This window comes from Elephas maximus, chromosome 8 (genome assembly GCF_024166365.1).
Source record: "Elephas maximus indicus isolate mEleMax1 chromosome 8, mEleMax1 primary haplotype, whole genome shotgun sequence".
Lineage (NCBI taxonomy): Eukaryota > Metazoa > Chordata > Mammalia > Proboscidea > Elephantidae > Elephas > Elephas maximus.
The window spans coordinates 47583167-47610965 of record NC_064826.1 but is presented as its reverse complement, the minus strand read 5'-3'; the positions used below and the strand labels follow the sequence as shown (position 1 = coordinate 47610965).

Below are 27799 nucleotides of genomic sequence, written 5' to 3'. Positions count from 1 at the left end.
CAGGACAGGATGGGTCCAGTAGGCATCCAAAATAAAACACCAAATGACTTTCCAATAGAAGAAAAGGCACTATAACTACCTGACAGGGAATTCGAATCTCTAATATTCAGAGCAATCCAAGAGTTGAAGCAAAAAGCAGACAAAAATGAAGGATAAAATAGACAAATTTTTGGAAAAGGCAGACAAATTTATGGAAAATATGGACCAAAAAATGGAACAATTCAGGAAAGTAATTCAGGAACAAAAAGCCAAAATAAATTCACAAAGAGAAATCACACGAGACAACAGTTAGAAATCCAAAAGATAAACAATAAGATTTCAGAAATGGACAGTGTCATAAAACGGCTGAGGAGCAGATCTGAAATGACAGAAGACAGAATCAGTGAGATGGAAGGCAAACACTTGGCTACAACTCTGAGGAAAAATCAGAAAAAAGAATGAAGAAAAATGAAGAAACCCCAAGAATTATGTGGGATACAATCAAAAGTAAAATTTTCAAGTGATCGGAGTTCCAGAACAGGGAGAGAAAATGGAAAACACACAGAGGATGATTGGAGAATTGCTGACAGAAAACTTCCCTAATATCATGAATGATGAAAAGCTGATCATCCAAGAAGCTCAACGAACCCCATATAGGATAGACTCCAAAAGAAAAACACCAAGGCATATCATAATCACATTCACTAAAACCAAAGCAATGAAAACATCCTGAGAGCAGCTCGAGAAAAAAAAAAATGTCACATACAGAGGAGAAACAATAAGACTAAACTCTGATTATTCAGCAGAAGCCATGCAGGCAAGAAGGCAATGGGATGACATATATAAAACCTTGAAAGAAAAATACTGCCAACAAAGAATAATACATCCTGCAAAACTTTCATTCAAATATGATGGTGAAATTAGGACATTTCCAGATAAACAGAAATTAAAGGAATACATAAAAACCAAACCAAAGTTACAAGAATTATTAAAGGGAGTCCTTCGGTCAGAGAACAAACATCATCAGACCACAGCCTGAATCTAGGATGCAAGATTGTACCAGTCAGATACGAACCTAGGAAATGAATTCTCAAGGACTATCCAAAACAAAAAGAATTGGAACAGGGAACCAGAGAGGATAATCTGTAAATGACAACAACGTCAGAACAAGAAAAGAGGGAATAAACGGTACAGGTACAGAACTTTCTAATGGAGAGGAAGGCAAGGCTTTACCAAGTAATAATAGACTGGTTCAAACCTAGGAAGATAAGGGCAAATTTCAAGGTAATCACAAAGAAAGTTAACAAACCTACTCATCACAATGAAAAAGAAAAACATACAGTCTCAATAAAAACAAAATCTACCAAAACAAAAGAAATGAAAAAGATATTCACAAACAAAAGGAACTCAGCACAGGACATCATGCTGAGTGAAATAAGTCAACCACAAAAGGACAAATATTGTATTAGACCACTACTGTAAAAACTCATGAAAAGGTTTACATACAAAAAGAAACAATATTTGACGGTTATGGTAGGGGTGGGGATGGCAAAACACTTAATAGACAAAAGATAAGCAGTAACTTTGGTGAAGGGTAAGACAGTACACAATATTGGGGAAGCCAGCACAACCTGCACAAGGCAAGGCTGTGGTAGCTCCATAGATACATCCAAACTCCGCAAGGGACCAAACTGCTGGGCTGGGGGCTGTGGTCCTCGGACACCCTTTCAGCCCAGTAATAAGTCCACTCCTGAGGTTCACCCTTCAGTCGAAGATTGAACAGGACCATGCAACAACACAAGACTAAAGGGGCGCACCAACCCTGGGGCAGGGACCGGAAGGCAGGAGGGAACAGGAAAACTGGTAATAGGGAATGCAGGGTTGAGAAGGGAGAGTGTTGACATGTCACTGGGTTGTTAATCAGTGTCATACAACAATATGTATACTAGCTGATTGATGAGAAACTAGTTTGTGCTGTAAACATTCATCTAAAGTTCAATTAAAAAAAAAAAAAAAGAGGGTAAAGAAAGGTCGGTAGTTCGAAACTACCAGCCACTCCCTGGCAACCGTATGGGGCAGTTCTACTCTATCCTATAGGGTCTCTAGAGTTGGAATCAACTCGATGGCAATGGGTATGTGTGTGTGAAGGTCTTATTTGGCTCTATTCATTCATTTGGTAAATAAATTGAGATTCTTCTATGTATGAGGTACTGTTTTAAGTGCTGGGAAAATTAAGATTTCTTGGAATTTATATTCTGTAAAATTCCTTGATCTTAAAACAGTAATTCTCAAAGTATGAGGAATAGCAGGTGGGAGAAATTTTCCAAATCACTTGGGAAATAATTTCTTGAAAGAATATCCATAGCCCCCTTCTACACTCCCAGCTTCCCCTCCCCAAAGAGGTAAGTACTACAGGGAACCATTGCTATCAATAAGCGTATGTGGTATCCTTTATATAGAAAAGAGGTTGAGAATTAATGTTCCTAATGAAATACATATGGAAAAGGTGCAAATCACCTTGCCAAATTCTGAAGTCTGAAGAGAGATTCATTAGAAGAACCAATTTTAAGTTGAAACTAAGTTTGAAAGTGATAGTCCCTGATTAATTTAAGCCATATGAACACTTTTAACAATCAGATAATAGAAATATTAGAATACTTAACCATCCTATTGTTGGCTATGATGTCTCATGCTAAATAGTTTTGGCAAAATAGTTTAAAATTCACCGTTTATTCTTCTGAGTTTTAATATGCCAGGCCACAGAAAGCTTTCTGTATTCAAAAACAAACATACGTTAATGGCGTCACAGCAGTTTGGTGATCAAAGAGTCCTGAGTTTGTTTTACTGTTTTTTCATGTTCTAAGAATCATAACAAAATCTGAAATGTTCGCAAGTTGTAAAAAGTTTATTTCCACCCTCCCCAAATCTAACAGTTATAAAGTTTATGTTACAGTAAACACAAATTACCATAGAAATGTGTATATGACTTAAAAATTACCAAAAGAAAACAAAAAAAAAATCCTCTAGTTTAACACTGTCAGTTATAGAATGTTTTATTTGAAACTCGTGTTCAAACTTTCAGATATAACATGTGCCAAAGAGACAGTTAACACACAATATCTGTTACAATTCTTTGAACTGCCTTTTTTGTATTATGCAATATGTTACAATTTCTTACATTCATGATATTCTTAAAGGCAGCAATGTCAGTTTTTCTGCTTTGAAAACAGTTCCACCATTAATGTTCTAAAACTGCTTAAAATGACAAACTTTCCTTTAGTATTCCACTGCTGCCCACCTTAGTGACACAATTCAACGTATTATTAATGAGTTGTTGAGAGGTATTTTGTACTTAATAAATCAACTCCCAACTTTAAAATGAATATCTAAAACATTTTCTTAAATCAGTATACTCAACTACTTTTCTCAAAAATACTTCCATTCTGAAATAAGTTTTTTTTTTTTTTTGTGAGATACAATAGTTTCATCTTTTATTCCTAACAGAACTCATGCTGTACTTTTTTTCTCAAAATATATTCAGTATATTCTGTGCAAAATGTTCAGTTCTGTATAGGTATGTACCTTATTTTGAAAAAAGCTTATAAAATAGAATTCCTAAAAACAACCTCAACATTAGACAATAGAGGAAGAAGAAACATATTACACAAAGCCTAATTTTTCACATGAGAAAATATGTTCTTAAAGCTCCCGTAATACATTCCTTGAAAAAACTCAGAATGCACTTTGGTCATTATTAAACATATTTGAACCCAAGCAAATAAAACAAAATGCTTTTTTGTTGTTTTCTATAGAAAAGAAACACACTACACAATGAGGCTGAATTGAGGCAGATCAAAAGGAATGGTAAGAGCAAAGTGGTATGACTTGGCTCTGTTTGCCACACATTCCTGATCTGAAAATTATGATTTGGGGATTAGAACTGCACCAATCAAATCAATCATCTACAGCTAATTGTTTTCAATTCCCTAATACATTGTAAAAAATGTGAGGATATTCAACATGATACACTTTGCACCAAGAAAATTCTGGATTGTTTCAAATAAATTCTTTGTTTTAGAAATCTGATGCCCAGTTTAAAAAAAAAAAAAATCTCAAAACCAGTTCATGTTTCATGGAATTCCTAAAACACTCTTGATTGTACAAATATAACAACTTAAAATCAAGGTCCAATGTCAGATACTGTCATATTTGCCCATTTACCTAGCATGCCGACATGATAAATACTCAGACACTTGACGAAGTGTTGGAAGGGGTTAATTTTCTAGGTGAAAAGCATCTAAAATAGCCCTTATATAACGGGGGGTGGGGGGAGATGCACCAGATTAAGTTTAGAGGAAAGAATTTGTAAGCTAAAGTGGTCTTTTCTGAAAAACTGGAAATAGTTTTAAAACTAGAAAATCAGAATAATATTTTATTGGTTCTTACCCTTAAACTTAAGGTATCCATTTGAACATGATCTGAACAGCATACACTATAGTGTACCATGGGGAGAAAATTATTTTACTTGAGTAAACGTAATATACTTTAATAATATCAATAGGCACTTCACTTGTGAGATGAGTATATACCTCACTCAGAAGGATACCATATCATGCCCTAGTACACTATAACATATCCCATACAAAGATGTACATTAAAAGGAACAATTTTAAAAAGTGCACATTTTGAGCATGCACAGTTGGAGCTGTGCAAACAGCCCAGTGTTTCAAATAAATACAATTATTACTAGTTAATTTTTATCAAAAAATCTTACAGTATGGTAACCATTTACAATTATTGCTCTATTAAGAGTTTTATCATCAAAGAGCACTTGTTGACCTGTTATGTAACACCATATATATTAATACTGAAGGGTGCTTAAACTGCAGCTTCATCAATATAGATCCTGGCATTGTTCCAAAATAATTCAAGAAAAATCCTGACTGGATCTTGATTTACTGAAGAAAATGCTATATTTGCTTAGCTGAGTCCAAAGCAATTCGAGAATTTTTCCTCAAGTAAGGCAAGTTCACGGCATTGATGGAGAAACAGTGCTTAGCAATGGCTTCTGTTTTCAGAATTTGTAATTTTATCAATTACTTATGAGCAATTACCAGGATCTCAAGTAACTGGATATCATTTTTATCACCCTTTCAACAACTACGTATACATCAATGCTTAAAAATAATACATAAAGACTAAAATAAATGTAAAAAACAGTGGACAAGTAAAATAAATATAAGAATTGCACAAGACAGTCTGATGTAAACACTTCAATTTCCCAGCTGAGACTCCTGAAGCAAAGAACCAGTAACTGCTTTCAGGCAGCTTAGTCGGTACTCTTATTCTGGAAAAGTGGCTACATCTTTTCTCTGAATTGTCATGATTTGATCTTCCACAGCTAGAGAAAATATAAAAGACCATTAGAGACAGTTTTAATATCCTAATTTATAAAATTATACCACATAGTACTATTTCTTAAATTTCATTCATAAACAAGTATAAGTTCTCATATTTAACTCTTTTATCCATTCATTCTGAAGAAGAATTCATCTTAAAAAAGTGAAAATCGATTTCTCCTTTCTTTTACTGGGAAATGACAATACACACTATTTGTTTAATGTGATTATCACTTACTCACAGTTAGTTATACATATGATAGAGGAGTATATGTATTGTTATATAGATATGTAATACAACCTTTTGCCAAAAAAAAGAAATAGGGCTTTTCTTTTTTGTCATCTAAATTAGATTCCGGTTATATGAGCAAAAATAAATACTTATCCTACACAAGAGTCCTATTTGTAATGAACACTGTTCCATATTAGGAGTTACGTAAGCATTATGAGCCAAGAATATTTATTATTCTTTGAAATTAAATGTGAAATTATTTTCACTAACTCTATATACAATTATCAAAACGACTCCATTACTGTGCATGTGAGATCTCAAAAGAGTGCTAGAGCAAAATAAATGTCACAAAAATACAACAGAGTACTAAGAAATAATGCTTGCAAGCTCTTACCTTTAAATTAAATCCAAGCAAGTCACTGATAACACCAGAAACAGCTGACAGGATGACCACCTGGGTAATGTTATAAAGCAGCGGATTCATTGTAAGCCCATATAATCTAAAGGGACTATCCAATTCCTAGAAGAGAGGGAAGACAAAAATTTAGGAGCCCCAGATTCACTAGGAATTATCAGTTAAATTATATGAAAACACACAACTAAGATTTTAAAAAATGTTTCAAAAAATAAAGTTACAAATTAAGGGTACTTTTAGAAAGAATAAACTTGGTTACAGTTGAAATAAGAAAACGGACTTTTAATTTTATGTGAATGTGATCAAATACAAATTTGGAAACAATCTGAATAATCACTAAAACCAAATACAAGGTATGATCCACAAGATACAATGTCAGAACAGCATTTTATTGTATTCCATATTTAACTGTCTTACCTTTAGTAGTTTGGTAGCCAGTTTTAAAACATTATTCACTAGTGTCAGTTCCTCTTTCTTGTTAGGCTTCTTCTCCATTTTCAAGTAGAGGTTTATCTTTTATAAAAAGAGAGTAAACAATTAAAATTCTACAGATTTTTAAAAATTTGGAAGATATTCATTAAAATAATAATAGTGGCTCTCTGGGTGTTTAGATTACAGGTTATTTTAATATTATCCTTTATACTTTACTGTGCATTCCAAGTTTCCTCAAATAAACTTATAATAAGAAAAACAGTTATTAAAACACCTTTCAAATGTAATTAAAAGCAAAAACAAAACAAAAAAGCTGGATGGCATTACATAATGGTGATATACTTTAGTCCTGGAGCCAAATCAATTTAAATAATAATAAAATAATTAGACTAAAACTAAATCAATTGATTTGTGACTTATCTTAAAAGTAACTTCAGCAGATGTGAAATCTCTGGGTATCTTTATCCACTCTAACAGAAAATTTAGAGGTGCCTCGCCTGTCCACAGTTATCTTCTTTGAAAAATCCTCTAATTCAGCCCATAGAGGGGGCAGACTTGGGCAACTGTGCTTTTTCCACTTGACACTACCATCCCATCCTCACTCTGGAAGCCACAGCTAATTTGGCTGGGGTGTAATCCCACATCAAAGACAGTCAATACACTGGCTGGTGGGACTAACCCACTATTTGTCATATAATGTAGGAGCATGAGCTGAAAAGTTAGTAAAGTGTAGAATCATTTTGGCTGAGGCAAGTCAAAACCATGTGTAAACCAAAATTATAGAGAGTAGCAAGTATATAGAGAGGTAAATGGAACAAAGGTATAGAAAGTAACAGAAATGAGAAACAATACAGCTCAGAGCAAGACAGAGGAAATGGCTGCTTTTGTCCAATTCCCAAGAGGCCAAAAAAAAAAAAAAAACTCATTGCCGTCAAGTCGATTTTGACTCATAGCAACCCTATAGGACAGAGCAGAATTGCCCCATACAGTTTCCAACGAGTGGCTGGTGAATTTGAACTGTGTACCTTTTGGTTAGTAGCCGAGCTCTCAACCACTGCGCCACCAAGGCTCCCCCATGAGGCCCAACTATATTTCCTTGGAATTTCTCATTGTTGATCGCTTTCTTCTTTCCCTTTAATTGAATTCATTTGACCAGCTTACCTGTTCCTCATTTGAATTTGTTGTTGTTAGATGCTGTTGAGTTGATTCTGACTCATAGCAACCCCAAGTGACTAAGTAGAACTGCCCCCGTAAAGTCTTGGGTGTAATCTTTAAGGAAGCAGATCGACGGGTCTTTCTCCCATGGAGCCACTGGGTGGATTCAAACCTTGAACCTTTGGTTAGCAGCCAAGTTCTTAACTGTTGCGCAACCAAGGCTCCTCTGAAATCAAGCTATCCCTCACTAAAATATTCTACAAGTTCTTTGGCAGTAAGTTTCTTTTTATAATCTCTATGAAATAGTGAGAGGAACATATTTAACAAATTCATACCAAACACAGATAATCATCATAATTACTATGCTTTATTCTTCCATCCCAACGGAAACCCTGGTGGCGTAGAGGTTAAGAGATATATCTGCTAACCTAAAGGTCGGCAGTTCGAATTCACCAGGCACTCCTTGGAAACGCTATGGGGCAGTTCTACTCTGTCCTATAGAGTTGCTATGAGTTGGAATCGACTTGATGGTAGCAGGTTTGGTTTTCTTGGTTTTCCATTCAAATAAAAATTTATACTTATTCAAATATGTCTTTGCAATATTGTGAAATAAACATCGCATTAATGATTTAAAATCCATAATTTCTATAAATGGTACTTCCTTCTTGCTGAATGAAAATGGAACACGAAAAGAGTAGATTAAATTTGAAATCTGAGACAAAGCAGAAACACTGAAGAATGGCTTGAGTTCTATCAAATTTTGATTTTTGCTTTGTAACACAAAGGGCTTTATTCTAATAAAACATGTTCCTGAAAAACAGGAAGTAAATGAAAACATTTTAGTTTACAGACATTAATTTATAACATATTAACCATGCATTCATACCTGCTCAGTAAGTAATATTGAGGTATTGCTATATTTTTTACTTGTTTCTGATCCAAGGGTAACAAATCTTAGGAGAAAAAGTGTTAATGAGATGCACCAGATTACCAATTCCCAATTGTAGTGACAATCAAGGAAGATTTCATGCACATGAAGCAGCTAAAAGGTTAAAAAAAAAAAAGGAAACAGGAAAAAGCAATGTGATTCAATTTTTTTGAAAGAAAAAAACATTTTACTGCATACAAATTAATCATAAATGTAGTATTACATTTGAAAATCATTCTACATATATTATGAAATATCTCAAGGATACCAAAAGTAAAATGTAATCAACACCCATGAGGACTCACCCAATTTTGTCAACTCTTAACATTTTGTAATACTTCTTTCAGATTTTTGAAAAATAAGATTATAGATTTAGCTGAAGTCTCTTTAAGTTTTCCTTGATCCTCATTCCTCTTCTTCCCCCCACACCCCTAGGTGTAATGAATTTTGTGTTTATCTTTTTATAGTTTAGCAATATGTACATCCTTAAACTAGATTGTTTTATATATTTTAAAAAATTTATATAAATGTTATCACCTTGTTCACATCATTCTTCAATATGCTTTTTAATCCCCTGAACAATTTTTCCAAGATTTACACATGTTGATATACCTAAGCTCTAAGTTCACTCATTCTAACTCCTATAAGGTAATTACAGCAAAAGTATTAACTGAATCAACCACAATTACTGGCCTAAATCTACTGATCAACATTTATATTGTTTCCAATTTTCCCTATTACAAACTATGCTGCAATAGACATTTTTACATGCGCCTCCTTGTGTACGCATGAAAAATTTCTCTAGAAGTTAATATCTAGGAGTAATATTGCTGGGTCCTTGGAAATCCACATCTTCAGCTTTATTCCCAGACCCAGTGCCTAGATACTGCAGATTTGTCTCTAAAACTGTTGTACCAATTTATACTCCCAGCAGTGTATCAGAGCTCCCTTATCTTCATCTGTGTCCACACTTGATACAATTCAACCTCTTAACATCTGCCAACCTCAGGGGTGTGAAATATTCTCTCGTTGCTTTAATTTTACCTTTCTTGATGACTTCGGAAGTTAAATATGTTTCATATGCTTATTGGTCACTGGGTTTCCTCTTCTATAATCTACCTTCTAATAGTCAATATCTACTCTTTTTCTACTGGGTTGTCTGTTTTTTCTTACTGATTTATAGAAGTTACTTATATATTCTGTACAACAATTCTATTTAAGTCATGTTTTGCCAATATTTTCTTCCAGTCTCTGGCTTTTCTTTTACATTATCTTTTGTAGTACAAATAAATGTTTTAATTTTTACTTGCAATCAAATTAAAATTTTTGTTTTTCACATTTAGGTCTTTAATCTACCTGGGGTTTATCTTTATGTATGAGGTGAAGTAAGACTCCAATTTTATTCTTTTCCATTAAGTAAAGCCTTCCTGCATTGACTTATAATGCCATCTTATCAAAATCAGGTTCCTATATATGTGTGCATCTGTAGCACTGTTTCATCCAATTGGTCATTCTATACTTATACTGAAACCAGGAGTTTCTTTCTATAACTTTAAAATAAGTCTATATTTCTGGTAAGGCAACTTGTTCTTCAAAATTATATGAGCTCTTCTTGGCTCTTTGTGCTTCCAGATGAATTTTAGAAAACTTGACAGGCTCTATCAATGTATTGGAATCATATTAGAATTTATAAATTTATAAATTAACCTGGGGAGAACTGATACAAAACTGAGTATTTCTGTCCGTTAACATTATGTAGCTTCTTTCATAACTTTCAGTAAAGTTTCATATTTCCCCTTACAGTCCTACACATCTTTTGTTAGAGTTATTCTTATTGAGAATGACATCTCTTATGGTTTGTAATTATTTTTTCCTGTGTATGGCAAGAATCAACAAATTCTGGTCCATGGGCCAGATGTGGCCTGAGGCCTGTTTTTGTTCAGCCCTGGAGCTAAGAATGACTTTTACATTTTTTAAAGGGTTCTTAACAAGAAGACATGACGGAGACTGTACATGTAACAGAATGTCTAAAATATTTAACATCTGGCCTTTTACAGAAAAAGTTTGCTCATCTCTGGCTTACAGGTACAAAATTGATTTTTTTATGTTGATCTTGTACCTGGCAACCTTGCTAAACTCGCATTTTTTTATAATTTGTAAAGTCACTTGGATGTTTTATATAGACAATCATAGTCTATGACTTCTTTTTTCCCTTTCCAATTTTTATATAATTTATTTCTTTTTCCTGTCTTACTTAGCTGGTTAATAATCTCCATCAAAATGCTGACTAGAAGTGGGAGTAAAGGTATGTTTGTCTTGTTCCTGATTTTAAAGGAAATACCTCTAAGGTAACACTATGTACAATGTCTGCTCCAAGTGCTGAAAGATATTCCTTTAACAGACTGAGGGTATACTTTCTATTCCTTGTTTTGTGAATCATCATTGAATATTACCAATTTGTTTTCTGCATTTATTGAGGTGATCACGTTTTCTCTTTTATCCACTAAAGAAGCTAAAACTACATTTATATTTTTTAATGTTGAAAAGTTCTGCATTTTGTGGAACAGAACTTCAAATTCTTAAAGAATCCAGACCTACTGAGGAAGGAGGAGCCCTCATGACTATGGCCCTGAGTTACTCTTCAAACCTTGAATTGAAACTATCACCTTAAGTCACCTTTAAACTAAAGTAACAGGTCAAAAAGTGATGACTGTCACCTTTGAGTATTGTGTCCTTAAAAAAAAAAAAAAATTATATAAAGACCAAAAGGTCAACAACTATTTTAAAACATAGATGAGAAGACTGGAAGGCAGGAAGTTTAAGTTAACGGGAGTGAGACAACTAGAACAGAAATAATGTGAATATTGTCACAATGTGAAGAGCATAACCAATGTCACTGATTTATCTCTAGAAACTGTGAAAATGGGAATAGGTTCTGATGTGTGTATTTTCATCAAAAGTAAAACATTAAAAAAAAATCTCTGCATTTCAGGGATAAACTATCTTGGTCAGAGTGTATTTATCCTCATTACATTGCTGGCTTCAGTTTGCTAGTATTTTTGTTGAGGAATTTTGCATCTAAGTAAGTGAAATTAGCTCACATTTTCATACTGTTTTTCTGGTGTTGCTATCAAGGTTACATTGTTGTTGCTGCTAGGTGCTGTCAAGTCGGTTCCGACTCATAGTACACCAGAACGAAACACTGTCTGGTCCTTTGCAATCCTCACAGTCATTGTTATCCTTGAGTCCACTGTTGCAGCCACTGTGTCAATCTATCTCATTAAGCATCTTCTACTTCAAGATTATATCAGCCTAGTAAAATGAGTTGGGGAATATTCCCCTCTTTCTAGTCTTTATATCTTCTATGTAAGATTAGGATTATCTGTTTATTTGAATATTTGGCAGAATTCCCCTGTAAAACCACATGGGTCTGGAAGGTTTTTACTAGTGGTAGATTACTGAAATCAAGTACTACATTATGATTATAGGTCTTCTCTGGTTTTCCTTTTTTTTTTTTAATTCAGTTCTAATAAATTATGTATTCCTACAAAATTGTTCACCTAAGCTTTCAACTTCAATGGCAGAATGTAATTCATACTAGTATCCTTTAAAAATTTTTCAATTATGTCATTATTTACAGTTTAATATTCTTTATCTTTTAAAAATTTATTTAAAAGTGTTTAAAAATTCCAAATGTATGACCTTTGTTGCTACTGGTTTCTAACTTGACTGCATTACAGCTAGATCAAATGGCCTGTATGATGTCAGACATTCGGTATTAGTTGAGATTAGTTTGTAGCCCAGTACATGGGCAATTTTTATAAACTGTCCTTGTGTTTAAAAAGAATATGTATTCTTCAATTTTAGCATATGTATTCTTCAACTGTTTGGCGTTTTAAGACAGAAGAGTTTTCAGGTTATCTAGAACGTCTTACTAGTTAAAATGGAAGTTCGCATTCTATTCTATAGTGTATTACATATCCTAAGACACTTTGGTGCTTCCTGATTAATCTTCGTCACTGAGAACTCTTTTTCACAGCTTATGGCAGTCCAGTCATAGTGACAATTCCGAGATATGACATTAAAAGAATATTAAACTTGAATAAATCAGAGATTCAGAGAAAATCTGAAACAATGGCATAACTCTAGACACTCATAAGCTTGGTTTTGAAAATAAGGAAAATTAGATGGTCTGTAGATAAAAATCATTACTGTATGTTCATTCAACAGACATCTGATTATATGCTAGCCACTGTTCATGGCATAGAGATGAATAAGATGCACTTATTTTGTCTACTGAAAAAAATAAATTACAAAAGATGAATTTCAAAACTTTGGCTTACTTTGATTACTAATTATTAGAAAGCTTTCTCAAGCTTAGTATTTATATATTTGATTGTGTAATTTCTACACGGAACAACTCACCTGGGCACAACAGATAAATACAACTGAGATAGTCAACAAGAAAGCAGATGAAACTATTACATCAACTGATCGTTGAGGACCTCGACGCTGAAAAAAGCGGAAACATTTTAAGATATATTTACTAATTTACAGCTAATTTTCGCTAAGAGTTGATCATAGCTTACAAATTGAAAATATACCTAATTTGCCAGATGATTTTAACTATAAAGTGTTAATATTTGCTAAGGATTTGCAACATAGGGAAAATGGTATCTATACAGCATAGAATTCTTAGCATAACTTCAACTATTTTGTATTTTCAAACACTAATCACTTATTCAACAAGTATTTCTTGAGCACTGGCTCAGAACTAGGTACTGTGCTAGGTGCTAAAAATATAGCTGAGAACAAAACAGACGTGCTCCTACCCATAACTTACCACATATATCTGTCAAGCTCACAATCACAGATATATGTGGTAAGTTATGACGAATGCTATGAAGGAAAGGTATAAGATGCTTTGCCATAACTGGCCAGGGAGGCCTAATTCAGATTTGAGCGTCAGAAGTGTGAGCCTGGAAGATCTCCCTGTGGAAGTGGTATGTACAACAAACTAAGGGGCATAATGGCATATGACAGTGTTCTAAGCAGAAGGAAGAGCACATACAGGAACACAGAGCAGGAAGGAATATAATGCATTCAAAGAACTGAAGTAGTCCAGTCTGGCAGGGAGGAAAGTATTTCAAGATGAGGTTAGAGAGGTAGATACGGCAAGAGCTAGATCACGAAGGGTTTTATAAGCCCTGTTAAGATTTTGTTCTTTATCCTAAGAGCAATAGGAAATCTCCAAATAGTTTTTAATATTATATGATTAACTCTATATTTTTAGAAGACCAAGACCAAGACTGATGACTGATGGCTTTAATTAGGGTAGTGGAAATGGAAACAAAGAGAAGTAAATGGATTCAAGATATATTTTGGAAGCAGAAAGGATAGGAATTGGTGATAAATTATATATTGGAAATATGAGAGAGGGAAGAAAGTGGCAAGGATGATTTCCAGGTCTGGGGTTACATTTTTCTTTCACTGGAATGTAAGCTCCTAAGGGGAGGGACTGTCCCTTTTATCTCATCCATAGTGAATGGCACGTGATTAACACTGAACAACCAGTTACTAAATAATCAGCCTATAAAAGAATGCAATAACTACTTAGGTTTGATAAGGAGGGGAAATTGTGGATGGATTCTCACTGAGTCAGAAAATAAAAATTCATAATCATCCCTCCATACAACAGAAATGTCAGTGAGAAAAAATATTCTATGTAAGCTTTTAGCATTTCCTGATGGAGACTGTATGAGTTAAATTTAATTTTAAAGTAATAAATAGAGGAATAAATTTTAAAATACAAAGGTAGACAAACAGTGCAAATTTTTTTTTACTTCTTTAATTGTCAACTTGAAAATAAAAAGGTCTAGGTGTGTCAGAGGATATTTGGTCTTTGGGTCAACTTTCAGTAAACTTTTAGTAAAGATCCAGATAGTGTTTTGAATAAGCAGCATTTGAACTTGCATGATTATTCCATATATAATGAAATTCACTGCTACCTAATGCAACAAAGAACCAATGCTCAGGAAAAAAGTGTCTCCTCAAAGTAACTCAGATGTTTTCCTCTTCCCCCTAGATTTTTTTTTATTTTACCTCCATAATCAGGAAAATTATTAAAAAAGTTAAAGAAAAAGAATGGTATAAAAAATATTTTAGAACAGTAATAGGCCATTGATTACAGACTTTCTGATTATTTCACTTCTTTTTTAAGTAGTGGGCTCCCTCTGCTGGCTTGTGATAACCATTCTATGAAGAACCAAGATCCTTAATCCAACTTTTAAATAAGTAGAAGTTGGTAGGATTTATGAACAAAGATAAATTTGGAAAAATCTGACCTTGAATCATCTACCGAAAACGCATTTCTGCCTTTCAGACTCCAAATGACTTACTATAAAGTACCAGTTAAACATTTATCTTGGATTTCTGAATGCGGAATGAAAAGAACACTAGGTATGGCCACTCAGCACCTTGTCAGTGCATATGACTATACGCCTGGGCATGCATACATATTGATAAAGAAACAGGACCTATCAGAGGGAGCTGGTACGTAAGGTTACTTTTATCACTGCCATTCTACCTTAAGATAGGAACGGAGAGATAGCCACATTTTTATATTCTGTACTTTCTTCAACCGGAAATGAGGAACTTCAGATTTTCGAGCCCTCCTTGCAGATGTTAAATGTCCAAAGAGTTTTGCAAAAAGTAGTCGCTGAAAAAGGTTAAGATGAGGATTCATTTTCAAGTAGATTACCACAGAAAAACAAAAGTCAACAAAATAAGAGTTGTCATATTTTGTTAACTAATATAAAAAAAAACTGGAAAATAAAAAAGCAGATCATCAAAATGATTTAACAAAATACTAAAATGCTTTATGAATATTTTGAAAATTATGAAAAGGATGAAAATTTTCTACTCAGAATATTACTATACCAACCTGTTTGTAAGTTCTTTCTGCTACACAGAGCAAAAAAAAGAAAATCCAAACAAGAGACACACGAACCACAAAACTTATTATAACCATAGAAAAAACTATGACATCTTCATTAGAACCAAATGCAATCACGTAAAGTTCTGAAGCAGAATGTGTTGTGAGTTGTTCCAAGTCAGTAGCCTGGGAAAGTCGGAAAACAAATGGAGTTAAACCCAGGATTAGAGAGATTGCATTCCCAAAAATCTGGTATCCTATTCCTGGTATATGGCTGTTGACCTTTACAAAAAGAAAGAGAGAGATAAGAAAGAAAAGAAAATTTATTAGAAATTTTATCTATAGTAAAATGAACTCCTATTAAACATTACTTTATAGCTGACATGATTTTGTTAAAATATATTTAATACATCAATAATGAAATTTTAAATTTATTCAAGTTTAAGAGCTTATTGCATACAATATGTAGGTCACTTTCTTCAGTTTTTAAAAACAATTCATTATCAGATTGTTAATTCACAAATAAATGCAAAAGGATTGACTATCTCAGTCTTGTCCAGATCTTGGCAAAAAAAAAAAAAAAATTCTATATATTGCATTATCTCAAAAGTTAAAAATATTCATAAATGTTGCAATATTAAAGAGAATGAGGTGAGGTCATGTTCATCTAAGTTCAATTCATTAAAGGTAAAATCTAGGATTATACTGATTTATAATGCTCTTTTTCATTAAAGAGCTCAATATACAAATAAATACCTCCTTAAATTCTAAAATCATTTTAGAAGAGAAAGTTTGAGAGGGGGAACAAATGAAAGGAAAAAAAGGGGGGGGAATAAAAAAAGAGAATTTGAAATTAAATAATGGGAAAATATAACAGTATCCAATATATTAGACTGGTAGGACTGTTTTTTTTTTTATATATAATGTATAATACAACTTTTAAAAATCATATTCTAAATTAGGCAAATGAGACTTCTTGAAGTAATCTGCTAGTTCACAGGTAGGACGTTACAGAGCACCAAGCAGATCCAAGTCTCCAGAGACTCCTAATAAACAGTTTTAATTGCTCACATTGAGATATGTTATAACCAAACCAAAAATCCAGTGCCGTCAAGTTGATTCCGACTCATAGTGGTCCTACAGGACAGAGTAGAACTGCCCCATAGAGTTTCCAAGGAGTGCCTGGCAGATTCGAACTGCCGACCCTTTGGTTAGCAGCCGTAGCACTTAACCACTGCGCCACCAGGGTTTCTGAGATATGTCATACGGAGCATATTAATTTCTAGACCTATTTATTTTAATTCCTGTACTACATAAAGTATAAACAATAGTTCTACTATAACAATGTACCAGAGAAATTTAGAGCTGCAAATGAGATCATGCCTAATTGTTCAGAGAAATCAGGTAAAATCTACAAAGAGTAATGACCTGAAAAAGGAAACAATTTAACGGACACAAAAATTAAAATCCATAGTATTTGTCCTTTACTTCTTCAAACTACTCAAGATTTTTATCACTAGCTAAATCTATATATTTAAGTAGACAAGCAAGTATGGATACAAATTTTTAGCATGATTTTTTTCTTTCATGTTTTGGGTAATAATTAATAAGCCTATAAGAATGATGCAGAAAAATCAGTCTGCATCAACACTCATTTGTATCTAGCATTTCTTCAATTTGATCCACTGAAAGCAAAAGAAAGAATAACCTAAGAGTACAGTTTAGGTCGTATCTTCTATACTTGGGCAGAGGAATGTAAACACTAAAAGGTAAGAATGGTTTGGTGACAAACCACTGTTGAAATTATATACTTAGCGAAATACACCCAAATAACTTCTTTAAGTTTGAAGAAATGAGATAAGTAGGTTATAAGTATAACATTCCAGTAATTATTTAATATATTAATAATTACCAAGTCTTACCCCTGAACTAAAAGAATAAGTTTTAAATACTCACTCTGTTCATTATCATTCCACTGATTTCAAGCACAGACATGTCTGCTTTCTTGCAGTCATTGCCTTCCCATACTATAGCACTTATTTTCTCTAACCCCGGATGGGAGCTATGGAGCCAGGGCAAATGACTCTATAAAAAATAAACAGGTTTGGTGAATACATTTATGATGTTTCATAAATATATCTCATGTATATATAAAGTTGTGTGTGTATACATGTATACATACACATACATATGCGTGCATAGACACAATTTTAACTGCCAAAATATAGAAACTGGTGAATCATTTTTTTATAAACAGAACATAAATTTTCTATTTTATAAATAGAAATATATCTGTAATATCTGTATCTATACACACACTGTTTCAGTGATACTAAAATTCTATATTAAAACTAGCTAGCATATACATTAAATATAAAATATATGACATAAGAAATTGTACAAGAACTTTCCATAACAGATATTAGATAACCTATTGTTCAAAAATACACTAAAATGTGTTGGCAAAAGGGCTTAGTTTTCAATCTGTCTACATAGCTACTAATATAATATTATTAAACGACAAATGGACATAAAGTTGTTCATACTACTGGTTTTCTAACTTAAGACCATTCAATACAAAAGAATACAACAGCTAAGATTTGAACCTTTTTGAAAGACCAGGTAGTGATATAATCTCTTCCTAAATGAGTTTCTTCTTCACAAAATCCACCCTTAATATTTTACTTAGCTACTTTACTGATATTTTAATTTAGCGTATCTCCAAAAGATAGCTTTTTTCCCCCCCTAGATAGAGCAAATATTGCAAACTGAAGCACACAGAATTACAGATCTTTCACAAGGAGATAAACCCTCTTTCAATGTTTCAAACAGAAAAAGGCATAAAATACAAATTGAAGGTTTTAGTACAAAGAGTCAGATGCTTAAGTTTGGAATTTTTTCTTGTGAGATTTATAATTAAAAGAATAGAACTTCAGAAGAGGATAGTGAGGTTGGGTTAAAGATAGCAACAAATTAATGAAACACCAACCTTTAGATTATCAGACATTTACGGGAGAAGTAACACTAAAAAATTAGATCCGGAATGGAATGAATTTGTTTACAATAAGATACTTCTAACTTACAATGTTTTATAGATGGACATACTTTCTTCATTTTATATAAAATGATAGATTTGGCATTAACAGCAACCTCAGGAAAAACAAATGGATCTTTGACATTCTAGCATTCAAATTTTACATTATATTTAATTAGAATATCTTCTAACAATGAACAGAAGAAGCTACTCCAGTTATATTTATTTTTTCAGGACAAAAATGTGATTGAAGTATGGTAAAGATTCCATAAACTGAAGAAATACAGCATTTTCCTCTAGCGGGAGTAGAGATGTATTGATTCACTTCCACTGAAACTATAAAATAATAATGAAATAATATTTAAGAAAACAGAGATAGAAATTAATAATAATAATTCTTTGACCTCACGCACTACTTTTCTTTACATAAGGCTATATCATGTTTACTATAAACAGAATAAAAACTAATGAGTAATTATAGGCCAACCATAATACCAGTAGTCATGCTAATGACAAAGCTCTTTTTCACATTTAATTATTTGGGTAGGAAGGGGTTTCATTTAAAATTTTTTAATCACTTCCAATTACAAAAAAAAAAAAAAAAAAAAAAACCAAACCCAGTACTGTCGAGTCAATTTCAACTCATAGCATCCCTATAGGGTTTCCAATGATAGAGAATTTTAATATATATTAACTTCATAGTATATATTTCACTATTGAAGGGTCTTAAGAGCTATAAGATACTAGTTATCAACAATCAACTTAATTCCTCAAATGACACTTTATAATTTATTCCCAAACAAAATATTCTAGTTCAGGATTGAAATCATTTGTGAGAAAATGGGTATCAGACTCTTTCCCGGAAATTTAATAATTCTGAAACATAATGGAACCAAAACGGTAGACACAAGAGGTGTGAGAAGCTAAAATAAAAAGTGTTAAGCCTGAGAGGCAACAGATTTCAACCACTGATTTACAGGCTTTTTTTTTTTTTACTGCTGCCGCCCTTTTTTTTTTTTTAAACTCTCAGTGAATTAAAGGTCTTTCCAATTATATGAAGAAAGGTATATCAATACCAAGAAGATTAACCTAAAGACAGGTATAAAAAATCAAAAAGCTCTTCAATGTCCTTCCAAAAGAGCATAACAAAAAATTTTGCTCAACTACTCTAACCAGGATTTGATGTCATTTTGTTATTTCTAGAAACCCAAAGGCAGAAGACAGCAATTAGAAACTGGTGAATTTAAAGAGTCATTTTTTTAAAAAACTCTTTATCTGCATGTTTGTCAAATGTATAAGCAAAGACAGTCTTGTTGAAACATGTACCAGTCAGTACGCGGAGAGCAGCATCACATGGAACACTTTAAAGGCCCAGGGAGAACATCGGCATGAACAATTCCAATTTATCACATAGGTTCTTCTTGGTATGTTTTTCAAACTAAAATTTGGGACTCTTTTAATCTTTGTTCTTAATCCTATCTAAAATCTGAACTGCTTTGTTTCTAGTTCATTCAAAACTACCTGAAAAGCTTAATGCTTAAATGGTGGCATGTTTTACTTCCATAAAATTCACCATGACAATCACTTTACTGGTGTTTCCAACTGTGGGAACTAGCCATTAAAATCTGGATTCATGTGCTAAAAATGAATTTCACTTGAATACGACTTTATATTTTATTATATATTCAGTCATGATTAGGGGAAAAATTTTTCTCCTGTGGAAATTTTTCAGCCACATTTTACAAAGAAAATCAAACAAACAATACAAATCTGGTAACATTCTGACTAGGACACATTGATTCAAATGCTCTGTGATGACTACGGGGGATTTTCCTATCTTAATGGTACGCGCAGAAAAGGATCCTCTGGACCTAACACAGACTTTTTTTTGTTAAACAAGAAAATACTGATAGTTTTTTATTAAAGCAAGCTAATTTCCATTTCTTGGCTACTACTAAAGCTGAAAATGTAAACTTATTTTTTTAGAAGCCTGAGAATAAAAAATGTGTGTAAAACCAAGTCTTTAATGCAAAATCAAAACCAATGTATGCTTAGAATACTAAGGATATGCAGAACAGAATATTTTAAGAAAATCAATTTATTAAAAAAGGAGCAAGAATGGTGTGATAGACTTGTTGTATCGTCAGGTGCCATTGAGTTGGTTCTAACTCATAGTGACCCTATACACAAAAGAATGAAATGCCGCCTGGTCCTCCACCATCCCCACAATCATCGCTATGTTTGAGCCCATTGCTGCACTCACTGTGTCAATCCATTTCATCGAGGGTCTTCCTCTTTTTCAGTGACCCTCTGTTTTACCAAGTGTGATGTCCTTCTCTAGGGACCGGTCCCTTCAGATAACATGTCCAAAGTACCTAAGATGAAGTCTCACCATCCTTGCGTCTAAGAAGCATTTTGGCTGTACTTCCAAGACAGATTTGTTCATTCTTCTGGCACTTCATGGTATATTCAATATTCTTCACCAACACCATAATTCAAAGGCGTCAATTCTTCTTTGGTCTTCCTTACTCATTGTCCAGCTTTCTCATGTGTATGAGGCAATTGAAAATATTATGGGTTGGACCAGGCGCACCCATAGTCCTCCAGGTGGCATCTTTGCTTTTGAACACTTTAAAGAGGTCTTTTGCAACAGATTTGTCTGATGCAATGCATCGTTTGATTTGACTGCTGTTTCCATGGGCACTAATTGTGGGTCCAAGTAAAACAAATCCTTGATATCCTCAATATTTTCTCCATTTATCATGACATTGCTTATTGGTCCAGTTGTGAGGACTTCTGTTTTATGTTGAGGTGTAATCCATACTGAAGGATGTAGTCCTGATCTTCCTCAGTAAGTGCTTCAAGTCCTCTTCACATGTTACAGGTTCTTAATGAGTCTTCCTCCAATCCTGATGCCGTGTTCTTCTTCATACAGTCCAGCTTCTTGGATTATTTGTTCAGCGTACAGATCAAATGAGTATGATGAAAGGATGCAACCCTGACACACAACTTTCCTGATTTTGAACCACGCAGTATCCCCTTGTTCTGTTTGAACGACTGCCTCTTGGTCAATGTACAGGTTCCTCATGAGCAAAATTAAGTGTTCTGAAATTCCCATTCTTCGCAATGTTATCCATAATTTGTTATAATCCACACAGTTAAATGCCTTTGTGTAGTCAATAAAACAAAGGTAAAGATTTATCTGGTATTCTCTGCTATCAGACAAGATCCATCTGACATCAGCAATGATATCCCTCATTCCACATCGTCTTCTGAATCTGGCTTAAATTTCTGACGGTTCCCTTTTTGATGTACAGCTGCAATCGCTTTTGAATTATCATCAGCAAAATTTTACTTGCATGTGATATTGATACTATTCAATAATTTCCACATCTGTTGTATTGTCTTTCTTTGGAATGGACACAAATATATCTTTTCCACTCAGTTGGCCAGGTAGCTGTCTTCAAAATTTCTTGGCATAGATGTGTGAGCACTTACGACATTGCAAGATGTTTATTGAAACATCTCATTTGGTATCCTGTCAATTCCTGGAGGCTTGTTTTTTGCTAATGCTTTCAGTGCACCTTGAACTTCTTCCTCAGTACCCTCGGTTCTTGAAGTTAATGCTCTGATAGTTAATGTGTTGCAAATACATTCTCTTAGTTTGTGGCTTGTCTTTATCAATATTTATGGTTTAAATTGTAGCCTGAAGTTTTAAATTTTAAGACATTCAGGTTTTTCATACCCCAATCTTTTGTTTGTGCTTCTTGTATCTTGTTTAAAAAATTCATCTCTATTCAAAAGTACCAAAGAGTTTCTTCTATGTGTCCTAAATGTTCTAGTTTTGCTTTTCATTTGGGAACTATCTGGAATAAATTTTAGTATATGGATAATCATTTGACCCAGAACCATATACTGAACAGTCCATTCTTTTCTGATTTATAATGTCACTTATGTCACATACTGGGGATCTATACTGGCCTTTCTATCCTGTTCTGTTGGTCTATTTGTTTATCTCTATCCCGTACTATCCTAATTACTATACCTTTAAAATAAATTTTTCATATCCAATAGGAAAAGTCCCTAACCTTGTTGCACTTTAAAGTTACATTTGCTATTCTTGACATTTTCCTCCTTAATGTGAACTTTACATCAGTCTAAGTTCAACCAAAAACAGACAGTCAGACAAACATGCTGTTAGGATTTTGAGAGAAAAAGCAGTGATAATGGGCATTTTTGTCTTGTTCCTGCCTTTAACAGAAATGTTTCTAAAATTCACCATTAAATATGCCAGATTTTCAGAAGGTTCTTTGATAGCTACCTGTTATCAGATTAAGGAAGTGCCCTTCCATCTCTAGTTCTAGGAGTTTACTTGTTTGTTTTACTGACAGGATTTGATGGGGAGGTGGATAAGAAAGAGAGAAGAATGTGAGGAGAGTGAGGACTCTAAAATGACCACCAAGTTTCTGGATTGGTGAGTGGGTGGATAGAGATGCCATTCACCAAGATTTTGAATGTAAGAGGAAAAAGAGATTTAGGAGAGACAATGGAGTTTGGTTACATTTGAGGTACTCCTGGGACATTTAAGTAAAGATATCCTACAGACCTGTGCTGTCCAATATGGTAGCCACTATTCACATGTGGCTGACTACTGAGCATTTGAAATGTGGTTAGTGTAAAATGAGATGTGCTCTAAGTGTTCAGATTTCAAAGGCCTATTATAAAAAAAAAGGTAAAATATTTCATTAATGTTAGTTACATGCTGAAGTGATAATACTTTGAATATACTGTGTTAAATAAAATGCATTAAAATTAATTTAACTTTTTAAATGTGGCTACCAGTAAATTTAAAATTACATGTTACTCCCATTATATTTGTACTGGGTAGCATTACTACAGGTGCTAGGAGGTAAACCTGATATTCATGAGATGTAAATTTGCAAATCATGACCCTACAGGTGATAATTCAGGCCACAGGTATACATGAATCGGACCAGTAAATGTGTTGAGAAAGGGATTAATGCATCTAAACAAAACTGCATTTACCAAGTTCTCAGGAACACGTTTGCAAGGCAAGAGACATAACCCTAATATAAATACTGAGATTCTATGTTCTAATGAAGTCAGACCACAGTTCATAGAAAAAGAAAAAACAGGAATATTATTTTAAATGAATGCAAGCTTTTTCTTCACTTTGTAAAATTTGTATATATATTCAAAGGAGCTTGACTGATAGCCCCACACAGTCCAACACTGTAAACCAACCTGATGAAAAGGGTCATCTCTATATTCTTTTTTCACACAGGGATTAATCTGAGGATTTTCCACATCTGTCTCACTGGTACAAGATGAACGGCACTCTGCACAATGTAACAAGTCTTCCCATAATACATCTTCCGTTTCAGATTCTGGCCTTGTGCTCTCAGAATCCTGTCTGGAACTTGAACAGCGAGAGCTGCAACTAGTACCCGATTTAGGGGCATCCTGAAATCAAGATATTCTTTGACATTAATACAATTTATGTACCCTTTGCAACTCAAAGGATTCTATCAGAACTATAAAAAAAACCCATTCGGAACTACATATTGTTACTATTTGCTACAACAAATATACTGTCAAAGGGCAGTGAAATAGATAACAAAACTAAAAAAAATACATGTTAGGTTTTAAGGGGTAACAAAATATCCTCACATCGAAATTTACTTAACGTCTCAGCTAGTGTTACTTGTCTACAATGTAAAGGTTGTGCTTGTTTTCTCTTAAATTTCATATCAAGTTCAGCCTAAATTTACATGGACTGCACAGTGAAAAATAACTGATTTTAATTGATGTGTTTATTGGTGTTATTTTCTTACTCTAGCCTTTTTTTAGCAACACTTTCATCTATCTACTGTTTTTGTTTCTCAAATAGAAGCTCAATAAATTGACATTAAAATTAACAAATAATCTAGACCAAGCAGACAACTGTCATTTATATTTCTGAGATAATCTATGGAATAGAAGTAAAAAACTAAAAGGTCCAAGTTAAATAATTTTTTAAATAATTCATTTTTTCCTAGGAGTTTTTAATGTACAAAATATAGCAAAATTTTTATTTTTTGAAAATCTAATTTTATAAATTAATTCAAAAGAACTTGCACTAAATGAAAATGGCAATAGCCATCCTTATAGTCAAGAATGCTCAGATTTTTTGGATTGGTTTTTTGCTGTCCTCTGTCACCAAGATTTGTGAATTCTACCTTTAAAACGTTTTATATTTAGCTTTTTCTCTTTCCCACGCTACCACCAGAGTTCAGACTTTATCATCTATACTGTGACTGCTGTAAAAGCCTAATTGGCCCCTACCTGAAAGCCCTTCCCCCTCTTTCCAGATTAACTTTCCTAAGGTACAGCTGCTCTTTCACTCTTCCAACCAAAATTCTTCTGTGGCTTCCCACTGCTCTCCTGGATAAAGTTATAGTTCCTTCACTGAGCATGTTCATTTTCCCACAACGTGCTACTTTTTGACTTTGTCTTCTACTTCTCCACACAGCCTTCTTCCCAGTGATATCAGGCCACTCCGTAGCCCCTCAACACGGCTTGTTCTTTGCCATTCTTGCCTTTGATTATGTTCCTACCTCTTATCATCTACCTGGTTCTCTACTAAATCCTATTCAACAAAGTGGCAGGAAAATACCATCGCCACCCCTTACTAGCTGGCTTACCTTATTTCTGAGCCTCAGTTTCTTCATTTACCAGTAAGGAATAAAACCACCCACCTTAAAGATGTGTTGAGATAGAATGAGCTACCATGGCTTTCAATACAAATGTGGCACAAAGCAGGGGTTCAATAAATGTTAATTTAAAGCCTTCTACCTAGAGTAATTACTTTGTCCCTAAACTGAGTTATTATTATTTATATTCACTTGACAATGTTATGCGTTGTTTTTCAGCATTTATAATATTGTCTGTGTTATCTAAATGTTCGTGTATTTCATATTCTCAAATAGATCCTAAGTCTCAAACACACGAAACACTAAGTCCACAAAGGACAGAAACCACTTATTTTTTGCCATCTTCACCACAGGTAACAAAAATATTTTGAATGAATGAGGTACATTGTTGATGACTGTTGGTATTAGACTGGGATACTAGTTTGTTGACAGAGTACTTTGGGAGGAGAATTACTTATTTGGGGGAAAGTGATAGTAAAAGAAAAAAATTTTAAGAGCTGAGAAGAAAAATTATTAAGACAGAAAAAATACAGAAAGGAAAAAAAGGGGCAAAAATCAGTCTGCTTTGTTCCATTAAAAAAACAAAACCAAACCCACTGCTATCAAGTTGATTCTGACTCATAGCGACCTTACAGGACACAGCAGATGGGATGTCCAAGGAGCAGCTGGTAGATTTGAACTGCTGACCTTTTGGTTAGCAGCCAATCTCTTAAGTACTGCACCACCAGGGTTTCTGTTTTATAAAAAACACTATTGTTTTCATTAGATAGCAAGGCATATACATATTCAATAGTTGCTAATTTAAAATTTTTTTAAAGCTAACTTTTTTTTTGTTTCTGTTTTATAAAAAACACTATTGTTTTCATTAGATAGCAAGGCATATACATATTCAATAGTTGCTAATTTAAAATTTTTTGAAAGCTAACTTAGGTATCACTAATTTTTGATGCAGACCTGATAAGCAGAAATAAGTGCCATGACTAAAGGCCTAATGACTATTTAACTGAAGTGAACGGGCAATTTCAGGGCTAAGGAAATATCTGTAATTCTTTGTAAGTATATTTTGCCAAATACTGATTAAGAGGGTCATTTTACAACTGTTAAAATATAAAAATTATTGCCTATAAATGCTTATAATTTAAACAGAATTTTACATACAATATGAGATGATTAATGGCCATTGTGAATTTCACTACAAATTGCTGAATGAAAGTTAAAAACATGAAATTTTAGAATTAATGAAAAAGAGTTCTAGTTTACCACATTTAATTTGGTTTGCTCTGTTCATTTCAAATCTTTAGACAGATAGCTAAAACTGAACATATAACCAAATTAAGAGGAGACAGATTCTTTCTTTGAATAGAATAAGCATTTACAAAATAAATGCTTTGTGCCATGCAATTTGTACAGAATCTTATTTAATCCTAACAATCTGCTGAGGCTGGTCTTATCATTTACAGATGCAGAAATTAAACACAGGTAAGTTAAATAATTTTCCTAAAATCACTTAAATAGTGTGACTCCAAGCCCATGGTTTTATCATTATGCTTCCTATCAAATGCCACCTTCACTAGATAAAAAGCTTGTCTACAAAAGGGAATAAAAATTGAAAAATGTCTGGGGAATTAAAAAAGGCAGGACAGAACAGAAAACAGGACAAAGGCTTAAAAGGAGCTGTCAGATCCTCAGGACATGTCCTCCATCCCAGATAATCAAGTAATTCTCCTACCATCTACCCAACAAGAAACTGGAGGAAGCGAACCAGATATAGTAAATAGAAGAAGGCAAAAGAACCATGGGGTATTAAATGAAAGTCTATATATTGAATGGCAAGATCCCCACCTTGCCCCCAGCCCCCTTGGCACCAAAAACCATGGCAGCCTAGTATAATATCTACCATCCTCATCCTACCAGAAGACTGAATGGTTCTTCCTGAAAAATTAAATGTCCATAAAGAGTATATCTATAAATACCAGCATTTGGGAGGTTTACCACAATGGCTGGGTAGCTGCCTGGTCATCCTACAATGAAGCCCATCACTCTTGCCTAGGCACAAAGTACTTTCCCAAACAATTTTTTAATGCCTCACTTGTAAATATAAAACATCACTAGTAATCTGAAGACAGTATAGTCATTTATGCTATAAATAATAATGTAAAGGAACACTATTCATCTTCTGTTTTAATTTTACTTAAAAGAGGGTTTTTTTTTGTTTTTGCTTTTTTTTTTTAAATGCCATTTGAAGTTGATGTGAATTAAGAGGGTCAAATATTTCTGAAACTGAATGCAGTCTTAAATATCTTCTAGTTATAGGTGAAGAATTCGAAGACCAGATTTTATTTTTATGTAATCTTTCAAATCACTGAAAGATTTAAAACAATCAAGGTCTATTAGCTAATTACCAGCCTTAGACAGCTTGAAAACTAGAAAATTTTAAGCAATATATTTACTTGAAAGTTAAGAAAGTGTTCTGCCCTTCAAGAATCTCAGTAGTTCAAAATATAGCTGCAAATCAAGAAAAGCAAAGGTCATAGAGTGAAAAAACTACCTCTATGGCAAAGAATTTATCTTTAGGAGA

General features: G+C 33.5%; 1 protein-coding gene across 5 annotated transcripts in view; it reads right to left on the bottom strand.

Annotated features, from left to right (window-relative positions):
- Positions 1-3016: 3016 nt before the first annotated feature.
- PHTF2 (putative homeodomain transcription factor 2) overlaps positions 3017-27799 on the bottom strand; it is a 125611-nt gene continuing 100828 nt past the window's right edge. For 2 of the 5 annotated variants that reach the window (XM_049894300.1, XM_049894298.1), the window contains exons 10-18: positions 23774-23992; positions 17431-17559; positions 15484-15756; positions 15127-15258; positions 12966-13052; positions 8499-8654; positions 6443-6538; positions 6005-6130; positions 3017-5380 (exon numbers count right to left, since the gene is read on the bottom strand). In XM_049894300.1, coding sequence (XP_049750257.1) covers positions 5360-5380; positions 6005-6130; positions 6443-6538; positions 8499-8654; positions 12966-13052; positions 15127-15258; positions 15484-15756; positions 17431-17559; positions 23774-23992 — 1239 coding nt within the window. In that variant the 3' untranslated portion in view covers positions 3017-5359. Of the gene's footprint in view, positions 5381-6004; positions 6131-6442; positions 6539-8498; positions 8655-12965; positions 13053-15126; positions 15259-15483; positions 15757-17430; positions 17560-23773; positions 23993-27799 lie in introns of those variants that run through there. The other 3 variants (XM_049894301.1, XM_049894302.1, XM_049894303.1) reach the window with 3 other exon arrangements.